The following is a 15,218-nucleotide window of genomic DNA, read 5'->3' as shown; positions in this document are numbered from 1 at the left end:
CCTTTTTGCTTAAATTTCGACGCTCCTTGCCAACCGATGATGGCGCTCCGCTTAGATAGTGACGTATAACAAAAGTTGTACATCACAATCTGACCATATGTTATACTATCAATCCTCTTCAAATTTTTAAACGATAATTAACTATCTAGATACAATTGCAGACATGAGATCCATATTTCAAGGATGGGTACATGCAGCTTAGAGCACTCGGGAAGTGCCGTTTCCGGCCATCTGGAGGGTTTGTAAAGCCAAAAAAATTCTTGTACTTTCCGCGCCAACCGATGGTGGCGCTCCGCTTAGATAGTCTTGATGGCAGGTTTGCCCCCCCACTTTCACAACTCAAATCCCGCCCCTGATTATATCGTTGGGTAATTTCACGACCTTTCACACTATTATGCCGTCTCGTTGCAATATGCTAAATTGGCACAAATGGCGCGCCGTAGTAATGCCTTTAAATATCATAAACCATATCTTAAACCTTTCCTTGTTCCGACACAACCTATACATGTCCTGAAATCGCCAAATATATACTCTCGGACAGGGGCGGACCACAATTGCTGTACCTGATTGGCGGGGGGGGGGGGTGGGTTTTAAGGGGGGCGGGGGTTAAGTTCTTCATGAAAAGACATCTCTATCGTCAAAAGAATGAGGCTATATCTCATTAGGAGATACTCAGATAAAATAAGGAATTTGACTGTTTGTATGTTCTTTATTCCTGTTTCTTGGAGACTTAAGCCTTTTTATCCCTTTAAGAAATAGGAGCGTCTTCGTCATATATTTAAATGATTTCGGACAGTTGGTAAACTTGTAAAACATATGTTAGTACAATCGGTCACCAGTTTGTTTTGGCACAAAATGCCCACATCATGCAAAGAGATCACTTGTTTCATTAGCAGGTAGTCCTATACTTTCTGCAACAATACTGGTTGTTCGTTAGGCTAGATGGATATCAAATAATACAATCCCTCCAGATTTTTCACCAAAGCGAAGTATGAGGTAAGTGTCATCAACTATAGGAATACGTGAAAACAAAGAATTTAATACGGTTACGAAAAGTGAAGGTAATTTGAGCCCGAAAAATTGCTAAATGAATATTTACAACTGAAATCAATGGAAGCTACCAAACATGGCAAAGAACAAGATAATTTTATCGCTACAAAGTAGAGATAATTGAATAAACAAAGATTATATAATAATATATAATTTCCGTATATAAATGAGAAATACTATCTTTTGGTGTGTCCCGTCCATCTTGTAAAGTCTATGCGTCTTTTCAGATGATTTCCTATCTTGTTGCATTTTCTCTCTTTACGAGAATACACGGAAAGCGTGGCTCTTTCTTTTAATTGATTGAAAGAAGATTCACAGCTTTGATTCAAGACTATCACGACGGGGTGAATAATGTTCATCATTTCGATTCGTTTGCTGCCTGTTCCCACTTCTTAAGACCTTTCCAGGTAGATCGTTTTGTTCATACGATTCTGAATGTATATATACTGAGTTCTTAAATGGTTAAACACGGAAATTTTCAAGCCCAAAAAAATAATAATAAAAAATTAATGAAAAGCAGACAAGAATAAACAGAAACTTGGTATAAAAATACAATCTGTCCAAAAAATTCGACAAAATACAGTTTAAAACCCATGACTTAAGAATAATTTTTATTTTTCCATTAGAAAAACTTTACATTAGCAAAACGTCCCTGTAGAAATAATAATCGACCCTACTAATTGTATAAAAATTCAACCTTGTCAAAGTTCACTCTTTAACCGCTGTTTTCCTCCCTGGATGTGCGCACATGCCTACACAAATGGCGGAGGCAATAGCGATAATTGCAACTATAAAGATTGCGAATGATGTCCCTCCACTCAGTCCTTTAACGCACTCCTGGCCTAAAGAAGAGAGAGAATGAGAGATGGCGAGAGAGAGATGATCACAAATCAAGGTCACATTTGATAGATAAAAAGTAATGATCTTGAAAAATCAACATTACTTTTAATTATCGGGGGACGTTTAGTGTGTCAAACTACGCTACGCGCCACCATGGTTGGCGCGGAGGGTAATTCTGAAAATGCCTTCCAGATTGCAGGAAATGGCACTTCTCGAGCTTGAAAACAAGACCCCTGCCATGCCAGAGTACTCTGCGCGTTCTCCTTTGTCTGTTTTTGTACCCGATTAATCTTCTGAACACATTTTTGAAGTATGCTTCATTTTGGTTCTTTAATTTTTGCCATTTTTTTCTTTCTCAGTCCGACTCTTTTTTTCCTTTTTTCTTTGCGCCGTGAATATTGGTCCGGCGTTTTTTTTTTCTTTCTTTCTTTCTAAGTAAATGATCTGGAATATCATTAGACCGACATGTCTAGGAAGGTTTTAATTATTGAAACAATTATGGCCCAACGAGCAGTGGCGTAGGAAGGTACTTTTGAGTGTGGGGGGGGGGGGGGGCTGAAGACTGATGGCCGGCCTGGGGGAGGAGTCTAAGGGGAGGGGGTTTCCCTCTCCCCATTGGATTTTTTTGAATTTCCAGGTGGCCTCAGATACAATATGGTGCAATATAGCGCACTTCAACACCCACTCCATTTTGTAAATAATTTTGCATTTTCACCTGGCCTTAGATGCAATTTGGTGCTCCAAATGAGATTTTTTCTGCCAAAATGTAATGAGTAAAATGACGAATGTTGTTATCATTTATTGAGAAATGAAAAAGGGGGTTTTCTGACTTGCGAAGCGGGGGGGGGGCGGAATGTGACTTCCGCCACCATATTTTTCACTGGGGGCTGGCGCTCCCCAGCCTCATGGTTTCTACGCCCTTGCCAACGAGAGAGATGACCTTCACAATATTTCGGGCATATCGAACATAATGCATGTGTGACGTCACAGCTAGGTTCCCACCGACCAAAATATCGGGGTTGGGGGGGGGGTGGGATGGGGTTGAGGCTCAACGTATAAATGCAACTCTGTAAATCCGGAAAGTCTTGTGCAGTTTAGACGATCTATACAGGAGACTCGTTTCAACTATTGGGATTATTTAGCACACAAATGTTATTCGCCCGTTTTTTGCATGCATAATTCGACCCCAAAAAGAAGAAGATATGTTTCTTTCCTTGTTGTTGATGATGTTCATTTGTTAGATTAACATCTTTAACGTGTCAGTATTGTGATAAGAAAAAATAAACCCCACAGCTTGTGGCATTATAAGAGCAGTCCGTAAACCCCAAGATTATCAATAGTCCCTGCACGGAAGACATTAATCTAGCACATGAAATGAACCTCACAGTCATAAAACTTATCGGGCAAACGGGCTCTTTAGGCGTGTGACTTGAACACCTTACCGGTGGACTACCCTGAACGTTCAAGGTATAGTGACAAAATTTTACTTCGTCTGATCATTTACTCTGACGAATCGGGCATTTTTTTTCCTTCTCTGGGCATTTTTTTCCTTCTCTGGACCTGGTAGAAATATTTACTAAACCTAGTGACGCCCTATCCTTTTAATGTTCACGAATTCCTGCATGAGATTTTTTTTTAAGCCTGTACACTCCCGTATTCATAGGCGTCGATTTGGAGGAGGGAGGGTAGAGGGGAAGGGGTTAGCAGGAGGAATATCCTTTAAATATTTTGGTTGGGCACTAAAAATGCATTCCCTGACCTTCCCCACCACCCCCACCCTCTCCGAGCCACATTCGAAGTTTGGAACACTTACTATAGGGTGACTTCAGAACTCTTCCTCTCAATAGTTGTGAATGACAGTGGCGGCACCTGCCCCCCCCCCCCCTCGTCGCGCCGCCAATGGTAATTGAAACTCTCATGACATAACATATCATTTGCTATTTTTAATATTCGTGGCTCCATCCACGAGATGCAAGCACTGTAAACCCTTTTGAATTTTATTCTCACCTGTCCCAAATTCTCCATCATTTAAGTTTGCGAAAGGCTGCCAACGTACGTTCTCAAATCTGGCGCGAATTGCTACAAATAAGCTACAGGCAAAATGCTCTTTGATGGCTACAGTAGGATAGGAGTATTCTGTGTAGTCCCAATCACGCCTGTTCGATCCGTCCTCTATGTTAAAAGAAGAAAACAAAGTATTAGTAACAGTTATTCACGAAATACTGAAAGAAAAATTAGTAGTAATTATAACTAAATCTATCTATAAATCTAATATTTGTTAACGAATAATGGATAATATGCTATTAAGAAAAGAGTGATAATAATAAATGTTACGCGAATAGCAATTTAGAATACACTAATAACAGTTTGATTGATAATAACGCATTGATAATTGTGAATTGTAAAAAAAAAAATCATAATACTAATTCGATCATAATAATCGCGCATTTATTTGTTTTAAGAAATGAATTACGGTATTTGTAATTTGATTCAAACGTTAGATATGTAAACAACACATTTCAAATTTTGTTGGAAAAATATAATACTATAGAGTTGTAATAGCTATTCATATTTTTACTTAATTAGTATTAACTATAGACTTAAATGTTATGATTGACGCTAAAATATAGCCCGAATGTGCCACTTCATGTCACTTACCGCCTTCAGCATAGCCCGTATAACGTAACAATGTGTAGGTTTTCGAATCGCTGGAAACTTGAAATTGTAGCGAGATATGCCATTTAAAACCTTCGGCGGTCCACGTTAGGTTAAAGTCAACATCATCAGTAGGACACGTTTCATATACAGACGTTTCAGCTTCCATAGGCACAGTAACCTCAACATCCTAAAGATAGAGATTAATATTATTATTTAGCAGTATGGCAAGGGCGTAGGAACCGGGGGGGCTGGGGGGCGCCAGCCCCCCAGTGAAAAATGTGGAGGGGCGGAAGTATCATTCCGCCCCCCCTCCCGCTTCGCAAGTCAGAAAACCCAATTTTCATTTCCAAATGAGAAAAAAAAAATCTCATTTGGAGCACCAAATTGCATGTAAGGCCTGGTGAAAATACAAAATTAAGTTTACAAAATGGAGTGGGTGTTGAAGTGTGCTATATTGCACCAAATTGCATCTGAGGCCACCTGGAAATGCAAAAAATTCCAAAGGGGAGGGGGATACCCCCTCCCCTTAGACCCCTTCCCCAGGCCGGCCATCAGTCTTCAGCCCCCCCACTCAAAAGTACCTTCCTACGCCACTGCAGTATGGAATCGCAATTCTGAAAATTAGATCGACAGTTTTTGTAGTACCTATAAATGAAGTCTTCGCTCTATATACTCGGATAGTTGTTTTGCTAGTTAATTCAAACATAAACATTAATAAATATGACTTAAGTAACAATGTAGGCCTCCGATAAGGGAGATAAAAAAAAAAAAGAAGAGTACACGTTTCCAAATTCATTGAAGTAAGAATGCAACAGAAGATTATATATAACGTAAGTAACAATACAAGTATCCGAGTACGACTTAAGAGCAAAGACTTTAGTAGGCTTCATGATTTCCAAATTCCATTGAGTACATGCACAGGAGAAAGTTTTTATACTTCCTTCGCATGTATATATAGATAGACCTACCTGTCCGTCTGTCCATCCCTCCATCCATCCATCTATCCATTCTCACCCCTCCCATTACCATGAACTCTTACTGAGCGACGTGATATCATATATTTATGTTCTGTCATTTCTAAAGTTACTCACTTTGAACCCTCTACCCCCACCCCCATGCCTCCCCCTTTCTATTTGTTCCATGGTTGTGTGCACTATTGTCCTGAAAGCAAATTAAGTAGTTCTAAGCTTGATACTTTCATGTAATACACCTTTTTTGCTGGAATATTTGAAAGTGAAATAATACATAAGTTTCTTTTTAATAATTACTTACAAAAATTGGATGGCTGATGCTGGCTTCCATTTGCATTAAAGAACAAGTCTCGTTATTACTATCAGTTATGGTCCAGCACATTTGCGGGTTGCAGTCTTGGGTAATCATGAAAGTCAAACGGAATAACATAATGATATATATCTAATCTATATCTATCTGTCTTTCTATCTATACATATATCGAATCATATATCATATCATGGAATATATATATATATGTATCCTATATATATATATATATATATATATATATATATATATATATATATATATAAATATAAATAAGGAAAATAGCCATATTTAGTGATGAGGATAGGGAAGGTGAAGCACGGTGAAGAGCGTGATATAAAACTTACACTGATCGACAACATCTCATTGAAGTGGCATTAATAATTAACCGTGAAGATTTTATTTGTTCTTTCTGATTTCATCAACTCACCTTTTTCCATTCCCGGTTCTGCGCTTACAAAAGCTAAGACGTTTGCAATGACGACTAATACAACAATAAATTTGACCGTTCGGGAGGCCATTCTGTTATCTCTTTCCTCCTGAATTATCTTCGAAATGTCAGATGTGGATGCAGCTTCTAATTTATTTGCCAAAACCTGGAAGAATAAAAAATATTTAAAAAAAAACAAACGTAAAAAAAGAAAGATCACAATATATATATATAAATATATATATATATATATTTACACACACACATATATATATATATATATATATATATATAAATATATATATCCATTTATAATGTTCCTAATGAAATGTAAAATATGGCTTGTTTTCACATAACTTTTTGCCATTACAATGAATCACGTCATCGATTTTTAATATCACTATTGAACAGCAAAGCATAGAGTTAATGAAAAGAGCTGTTTTATTCAGTTTTCTATGCAAGGAGCAATGGGAAGATTTGGAAACGACAGTACAGCCTTCAGTGAGGAAAATGATTATATAGTGTGTGTATGTGTGTTAAAATGATGTTCAATATGGTGTCATTACGAAATAAGCTGTGGATAAGAACATGCCTGCCCCACCCCCCCCCCTATCAAAAATAAGTCTACTGCATAGTTGTTATTATTATTTTTTTTTTTATTATTATTATTATTATTATAATTATTATTATTATCATTATATTGTCGTATATTTTTATTTTCCTAACTTAAACTTTTTAATTGTATGATTTTAACAGTCTGAATGTCTGCGATTAAAATGGAAACACTTTTGAAGGAAAGAACTGGTTTTTGCAATTTGCATTGAAGAAACTCAGTGGTGTTTAAATCATGTACGGGGTAATCTATTCATAGTGAGCCTCTATATGAAATATTGCAATCAACTGATAATAAACAGGCAGATGCTTTCAATGTTTCATTCGTATTTATGAAGTATAGTGTCATGGAGTAGGGACTTGAGTAGGGTGGTATAGCTGTGGGTAGGGGAACAACCGTCAAGAGCCCCCTCCCCACACGTTAACCTTTTTAAGACTTTCTTCCAATTGGCCTTTAACGTGTGAGTGGAAGCAACCAATTCAGTTGTTATTGTTGCAACGATTTTCTCACATCAAACATAAGTATATATTTACATGATTCTACAGTTTTCCAAATAAAAAGTAACATTATTGACAATTTTTCTTTCGGTTTTCGCTCTCATTTTTTTCTTGGTAATAGGATATATACTGTAAAACTGTACTGCCTAATGGTATCCGTTAACATGTTATTTCGGCCCATGAATGTTTCTCTTTCCTAATGAAATTATGTATATTGCTTCTGACGCGCCGACCTTATGCTTCTGACGCGCTGACCCTACAGTCTGATTGTAGACTCGGTAATGATGATAGGGTTATTTCGAGCCACAGAATAAATACTTCGCTGTTCAGAGAGTATAGAGGGGATGGAAGGGGGGTGGGGTACCTTGAAGGGAATGACATTTAGTTTAATAAACGCTGAATGGCCAGGTTTCTAAATCTCCTTAAAAAAAAGATTGCAATGTTTCTCATCTTTTTTTGGGGTCTAAATTCACATTATTAAAAAGGACTACTTTGAAAAGGGAAAAAGGAACCCTTTCTTTATCGATACCTCTGTGTCATAGCATACACCCCACCCCCCTCCCCCCACGCCCGCCCTTCCCCTAGATATCGACAACATAGAATATGGTTATTAAACCGATAGTTTGGCCGTTTGTCAATAGTAGTGTGTATATACACATTTTACTGTGTAGACCATATAACGGTTATATATTTACACTGTAAAATAGCTAATGTGATGCATGAACAGTCAGAACAAATATTGCAAACATAACGGATTTATTGTCCATCGCCCACACATTACATGCTTCGATAACTGTGTACAATAATAGAGCATCGATTTGTCGAAACCACTCACAAATATAGTACAATAACGCAAACCAATCTGTTGATATTCAATACAGCACACTCCGCCATTTTGTCATTTGGGTATGCGTATAATTGAATAGGTGATGAAAGTAAAAAATTCAAGGGGTTTTTTCATATTGAGTTTTTCTCATGTTTTTTTTTTATTTCATTTGAAGAGTTGGCAAATCGATACCATTTATTGAGGTGGTCTCAACTCTGGAATTGATATTAAACTTAAAGGATCATTTCTCAAAACAAAAAAAATAATAATAATAATCAAATGAAAGCTCAAGTATTAACAAAATACCACTTGGACCGTTTTTCACTACATTGCAATTAATTCTGAGCCTATGAATTCAAGCTTCTAGTGGCTGTGGATTTTGTAAATATTGGACAAAATTCAAAACAAGTATATATAGATTATGACTATAAGCCAGTTTTACTTCATAAACATGGCAACAAGCCTTTAAACGCCTTTTGTCTTTTGAGATAGAGAAAGACATGTTCAGCCACAAATATTTCTTGTTTGTTCGAAGTATACTACATTAGACTATAGTTGGGAGAGTAGATTGGGGATAAATGCGGGATTTACATTGTAGACTTATATCTTTTTTTTTTAATATACAGGCATGGCTTTTCTTAGTTAAAGTTTCTTAGTTAAAGACCACGTCATCACGCGTAACTAGCCATGATTAGGCAACGCCTAACACGTAGACGACACACAACTGGTACCTGTACTAAACAATGTACAAAAGATATGACGAACAAAACGGACAGAGAGGGAGGGCAAAATCATGTGAAAATACATTATAAACAAATGATACCTACACAGTGCTTCTTAGTAGTGACGAGAAATAATATTCCAGTATAAAGGGAGGGATCCAATCCGAACACGGTAACGATCCAAAGTGTTGAAGCAAATTTTGCAGACGAAAATGCGCAGCGTTCTTCCTGAATCGTATACTTTCGGAAGGAGGGTTAAGTAGACGGTGCTCAGGGAATGAGGGCGCAGTGCTGAAACTTTCCAATGTGTAGATAGGTAGATAGGAAAGTGCAGATGTGGATTAGGAGACATGTAAAAGAGGGGCGAAGTAAATGATCGCACTTATAAATGCTCAAAAGTTTACCGGATATCAATAATAATATTTGCCATATTTTTATTGGTCAATAATATTTGCCAAAACCTTTTTTTTTTTGGGGGGGGGGGGTTCTAATGTTATGATGTAAGCCGTTAATTGGAACTAGACAAAGGTCGACCTAAACACACACAGAAAACGTCAACGTTCTTGTAAACATTGTGTAACAGATACGGGTCTTCCGCCGTCAAGTCAAGGGATGTTGCTTAGGTGTAGGTCCTGCTGGTGGTGGTGGAGGAGGGAGAGACAGGTAAGTATCGTCGCTCGTAAATCCCCAAACCAATAAGGTTTGGGGAGTTTACTTTGCTCCCCTCTTACCTGTATCCCACTCCACGTCTGCACGGAGTGGCACTGTTGCAATGGCGGGAGACCAAACGTGCGGGACCTACCCGAAGAAATTCCCAACACTGCACGCCCAAAAGCCGATGCAAGAGTGTCGGTCAAATATGCGGCCACAAAAGTTGACTGAGTCTTCGATGCTGCTGCTCTTACGATATCCTCTAAAGGAACACATGCAAGCAGAGCCTTGGAGGACGCCTGGCCTCCTAAGATCGTGTGCTCGTATTATTTCTCCCCTTGCAGACTGGGGTTTAGTTAAGTTTAGTTTAGTAGACAAGGGATCGGGAGGGACACTCAGGTCCCCATCGAGGACCGAGGGAAGAAAACTGAAGACACAAACACTCAGACCCGATTACAATTTTTAAAGTGCTTGTCCAAAGCATTCTTAAACCCATTCACACTACTTCCAAGTACAACTTTCTCAGACTCGGGTTGAATCAGCCATACCAACCATCTTGAAATAGTATCCTTAGAGGCTGGAGAGTGAGGTGCGGCTGAAAGGATGAATAGCTTCGATGATGTACGTATTGTTTTAGTTCTTTCGATGTACCATAGTAGTGCCCTAACTAGGCACCATAGTCTGTCCACCCTCATTGACGAGAAATGTGAGCTTTTGGGAAGAAAAATGTCCCCCGGCTCGAAGTCGGGAATCAGACGAACCTAGTGAGTAACAAAGCGCATCTGACCCTCCGCCACGGAGAGCGCATAGAGGCAGCTTCTTCTACTGATGCTACTAAGAACACGGTCTTGTACATTTGGTGCCGTACAGATGACAATGCCATTGGTTCGAAAGGGTAACTTGCTATATCTCTGAGGATTCCGGTTATGCTCCTGGAGTGTGGGAGCTTCCGGACAACAGTTCTTCGACTTGTCATACCCTGAATGTGAAGATGGATCAACCTGTGAGTCCGCACACCATCGGTAGAACCTACCAAGTCTCGTAGAATAAGTGACAAGGGCCACGCAGTCAAGTTGACAGATCGGATATTTGGGTGGAAGATTCTACCCTTGGCTTGGGTAAGCAGGTGCGGGGAATCCGGTAGGATGCGTGGAACTCCACAGAGAAAGTCGAGGTGGAGAGGGAAACATCGTCTTCTGGGCCATCTGGGAGCTATGAGGAGTAATCTTGTTACGGACCTCTTCAGCTACAGCAATACTTTCGATAATGAGGTACAGTAGCGGAAAGGCATATGCTTCCATTCCGTTTGATGATATTGACATCCATCGCGTCGCTTGCCCAGGCTAGTGGGTAAAACATCCTGGAACAAAAGGTTGGAAATTTGTTATTCTTGACTTGCGCAAAGAGGCCGGAAATGCTGAAGAGTTGTTTGCATGTAACGATGTTCTTGGGACCACTCTCCCTCTGGAGAGAGCGTCTGCCAACTGATTATCTTTCCAAGCGACGTGGGAGGCCCTGAGCAGTAATATCGTTTTGTATGCACCAGTGGAGAAGGATCCTATTGCTTGATATAGTCGCGTTGACCTGCCCCCTCCCCCCGTTTGTTGATGTAGGCGACCACCGTTGTGCTGTCGGTGAACGCTGTAACAGTGTAGCCCCTGATTTGCTCCTGATAGTGGTGGAGTGCTCATGCTACTGCTTCGATAATGTTACTGTTCGATACTGTTCGCTAATATGGTAATTTTTTTAAGCCCCGGTACTGTGAGTGCCTAGCAGAACGCCTCCAGACCGTCAATGAGGCGTCCGAAGTGATTGGTGTTAAGGATCTTTCTTGGTGAAATGGCTTTCCCTTGGCACTATTCTCGGAGGTTGCCATCAAAGTTGGTGTTGTGGCTCTAGTTGTGACATCGGAACCTGTTTTTCCAGGTCTAGTCTGTAGAATCTCAACAGGTCTACCTGGATTGGTCTCATCCGCAGCCTGTAGAATGGGATGATGTCTACTAGGCTGGTCATCAACCCTAAGAGTCGTAACCAAACCTGTGCCATACAGATCGTCCCTTCGGTGAAATCGAGATGGGCCCGAGGTACTTGACTTCTTGACTCGGTATCAAGTTCGATATCTCCATGTTGATAATGCATCCCAGGTGTATCAGGAGATTTACTGAAAGGGCGGTGTTGTCCGCCGTATCTTGGTAAGATTCGCCCGGTACAAAACAGTCGTCTAAGTATACGGAGAGGGGAATACCTCTCCGACGAAGGTCTTTTAATGCTGCGCCGGCCACGCGGGTAAACACTCCTGGTGAGGAGGAAAGTCCGAACGGCAGTGCAACGAACTTGGAGTCTACCCCTCTGTAGTTGAACTCGAGGAAGTGTTGATGCGTTGGGTGGATTGGTACGTAAAGTGAGGCGTCCTTCAGATCCACCGTCGATGCCCACATTTCCCTGCTGAGGGATGGTTCTATGACGGAGAGCGTCTCCATCTTGAAGAGCTTTGGTGTGATAAACGCTCTGTTTAGTGGCCTCGTGTTTAAACATTTTAAATTCTATATCCAGTGCCCGGCGTTGGTTCGGATCCTTGCTTGGGTGTTGGTGTTGTTCTCCTCCCTCCGCCGTCTGGCGGAGTGATAAATTCTATCTGGTGCCCCACGGATACCACGCCCAAAATCCAAACGTCCGGAACCAAGACTTCCCATCGATGGGCGTATTGTAACAAAATACCCCTACCCTAAACCATGCCAGGGTGGGCACACCTAGGGCCGGGCATCGAAGGAGGATCTTAAAGGCTAAGCTCCGGGTGTGGCTAAGCTCCGGGTGTGTCGAGTCAAGTCCTACCCCGTCTCGTAGCCTATCTGGAACTACTGCAAGATTGAGTGGCGTCTGTCTTCTCCAACCTGAGGATTGGTTTTGCCTATAATTTAGCGATGCTGGTCTTAGACCGGTAGCCCAGAGGGTTTGGTTAGCTGGGAAGGTAACCAATTGCCTTGTACATCACAATGTTCACAGTGCATTCCTGTATATGAAACCAGACGACTGGCAAACCTGCTGTGGTGGATGTGGCTGGGAGGGCAATTTTAAAGTCACCTAAAAAGCTAAACTAGATCAACTTTCATTGGTAACCCCATCAAAGTAAGTACAATGTGTCAGGTATGGCCCCAAGAGCAACAAATGGCCATCGCCATTAATTATTGGTGGTGGGGTAGCTTCGCCAGTCATCAATCATTAACCCCTCACGAATGGCCTAGGTCAGCTCATGAGGTAACCACTTGAAACCTACTGGAAAATGATGGTTAGGACTACAGATACAAGGGATGGGCATTTCCAGTATTTTTTTTTGGTGAGGTACCCCTGCCAGTGGACCCCCAAAATGCCCATCCCCTCATTGACCTAGGTCAGCTCATGAGGTAACCAGTTGAAAACTACTGGAAACTGATTGACAGGACTCTATATGTAAAGATAGGCATTTCCATTAATTTCTATAAGTGGGGTACCCCTGCCAGTGGACCCCCAAAATGCCCATGCCCATCCCCTCATTGACCTAGGTCAGCCAATGAGGTAACCAGTTGAAAATTACTGGAAAAGGATTGGCAGGACTCTATATGTAAGGGATGGGCATTTCCAGTAATTTCTATTAGTAGGGATGGGGGTACCCCTGCCAGAAGACCCCCAAATGCCCACCCCCTCATTGACCTAGGTCAGCTCATGAGGTAACCAGTTGGAACCTACTGGGAAAAGATAGGTATCACTTAATATGTAAGGGATGGGCATTTTTTCCAGTACTTTGTATTGGTGGGCCACCACTGCCAGATGTCCATGAATTACATATTTACACATAGTTAACTTATATATGTATATATATATATATAATATATATATATAAATATTTATATATATATATATATATATATATATATATATATATATATATATATATATATATATATATATATATATATATATATCCATTGCATTAACATAAAGTCTGTTCAAAGTATCTCTTTCGAGATCCGGCTTTAGGAATCACAAATGATTTTCGAGTTGGATAGCATCATGTTTGATCTCTAGAGTAGGGCAAAATATGTCACCAAAAACAGAACTAGTATTGTTCGATATAGGTGACAAACGCCTACAGTGGAATTACGATCTTCCTTACCGGTTTCGAACCTCTGGACATACAATCAGCGTCCATAGCCTAGTGGTTAGGGTGTCCGCGTACAGAGCGGGAGGCCCGTGGTTCGAATCCCGGTGGAGGCTGAAAGTTTTTTCACTGTTCTTGATTTTCCAACTCATAAAGATTTTCATTTATATATATATATATATATATATATATAGATAGACAGAGACAGAGAGACAGAGGTGGAGAGACGTGGAGACAGAGAGACAGACAGAGAGAGAAAGATATAGGTGGAGCTATAGCTCTATCTATCTATATTTACACATAGTTAACTTATATATGATAGATAGACAGACAGACAGACAGACAGACAGAGAGATAGACAGATAGACAGACAGATAGACAGATAGATAGATAGAGAGACAGAGGTGGAGAGACGTGGAGACAGAGAGACAGACAGAGAGATAGAAATAGGTGGAGCTATAGCTATATGTCTATCTTTATAGATCTATATATATATATATATATATATATATATATACATATATATATGGTCAGTTACATATGGTTAAGTTACATAAGTTAATATAAGTTATGTGTAAATATGTAATACAGGAGGGCGTTGTGGTCAAGTGGCTAAGGCAGTGGACTTGTGATCTAAGGATTACAGGTTCGAGCCCTGGCCAGATCATTACGTTTGTCCTTGGGCAAGGCGCTTTTTCTCCATTGCCTCTCTTCACCCAGGTGTATAAATGGGGACTTGCGAGGTAACTGGTAAATATAGTTGTGTGCGCCGGTTTGTGGCTGCACCGGTGGAAGTCCCCCGGGGGACACGTGGTTGTGGTGCACCGTGGTGCCCCAGGAGAGATTGATTGAATTGTGCACACTTTGGTGTGTAGGTGTGACAAGTTACCAATGACCAGGGTTAAATTGTAAAGTCGTGCTACATGTATATACATGTATATATTTATACATGTATTAAAGTTAACTATGTGTAAATATGTAAAACATGGCCTACAAGTATATATATTGTACAATATCTTTGTATAATGAATATGACAAGGGAAGTTCAAATAAGTAAAAACTTAACTAACGTGGACCAAAGAAAGAACTAAGAAAAAAAGCAAGACTGCATAATTATGATTCGTATGTCATTTGAACTAACGTGCCGCTATTAGTAGGCTTAAAACGGTGGTATATCCTTTCGCCATTGCTGAGATATTCCTGTTATTATACGAAGGCACCATATTCTTTCATAGGCTATATCAACCACGTAAAGGGTCATTCACAGTAGTGTAATCAATAGTTTTGTAATGATGGACGCCTTGCTTCTTAAATAGAGAGCGCTGTTTAACAAATGCCTTATAGTTTAGAACTCATTTGTCTATTTATTAGTTCATAATCCAAAAATAACTAATTTTTAACCAATGTACTAAGAGTATTTTATGTTCAAGATATTGATAGTGGATATTGTCAGAGTCTATAATTTAAAGGGAGTGAAGACTCGCGCATAAAGAAAAGTCCGATGCCGGTAATCTGA

At 40.0% G+C, this 15,218-nt stretch overlaps 1 protein-coding gene across 2 annotated transcripts; it reads right to left on the bottom strand.

Moving 5' to 3' along the window:
* Positions 1-371: 371 nt before the first annotated feature.
* LOC139974677 (uncharacterized) lies at positions 372-9,181 on the bottom strand. 2 transcript variants are annotated; one of them, XM_071981948.1, is made up of 6 exons: positions 9,018-9,181; positions 6,259-6,424; positions 5,821-5,915; positions 4,549-4,735; positions 3,898-4,062; positions 372-1,892 (listed from the first exon to the last, which is right to left on the bottom strand). In XM_071981948.1, exons 2-6 carry the CDS (start codon positions 6,347-6,349, stop codon positions 1,759-1,761), a joined length of 672 nt encoding a protein of 223 aa, XP_071838049.1. In that variant the 5' UTR covers positions 6,350-6,424; positions 9,018-9,181; the 3' UTR covers positions 372-1,758. The 2 variants fall into 2 exon arrangements, with proteins under 2 accessions (XP_071838049.1, XP_071838047.1); XM_071981946.1 differs by having other exon boundaries at positions 9,022-9,181.
* Between the last annotated feature and the right edge of the window lie 6,037 nt (positions 9,182-15,218).

This window comes from Apostichopus japonicus, chromosome 10 (assembly GCF_037975245.1).
Source record: "Apostichopus japonicus isolate 1M-3 chromosome 10, ASM3797524v1, whole genome shotgun sequence".
NCBI classification, from domain to species: Eukaryota; Metazoa; Echinodermata; class Holothuroidea; order Aspidochirotida; family Stichopodidae; genus Apostichopus; species Apostichopus japonicus.
Note: the sequence above shows the minus strand (reverse complement) of the source record. Positions and strands in the feature narration are given on the sequence as shown.

Bases quoted from the DNA above. Each gene is read 5' to 3' on its own strand.
- LOC139974677 (XM_071981948.1), bottom strand. From the start codon at position 6,349: ATGGCCTCCCGAACGGTCAAATTTATTGTTGTATTAGTCGTCATTGCA. The intron at 4,736-5,820 runs GTAAGTAATTAT...CTCTATCTTTAG, and splicing joins GCATCAGCCATCCAATTTTT to GATGTTGAGGTTACTGTGCC. The intron at 1,893-3,897 runs GTGAGAATAAAA...TCTCTTCTTTAG, and splicing joins TGATGGAGAATTTGGGACAG to GCCAGGAGTGCGTTAAAGGA.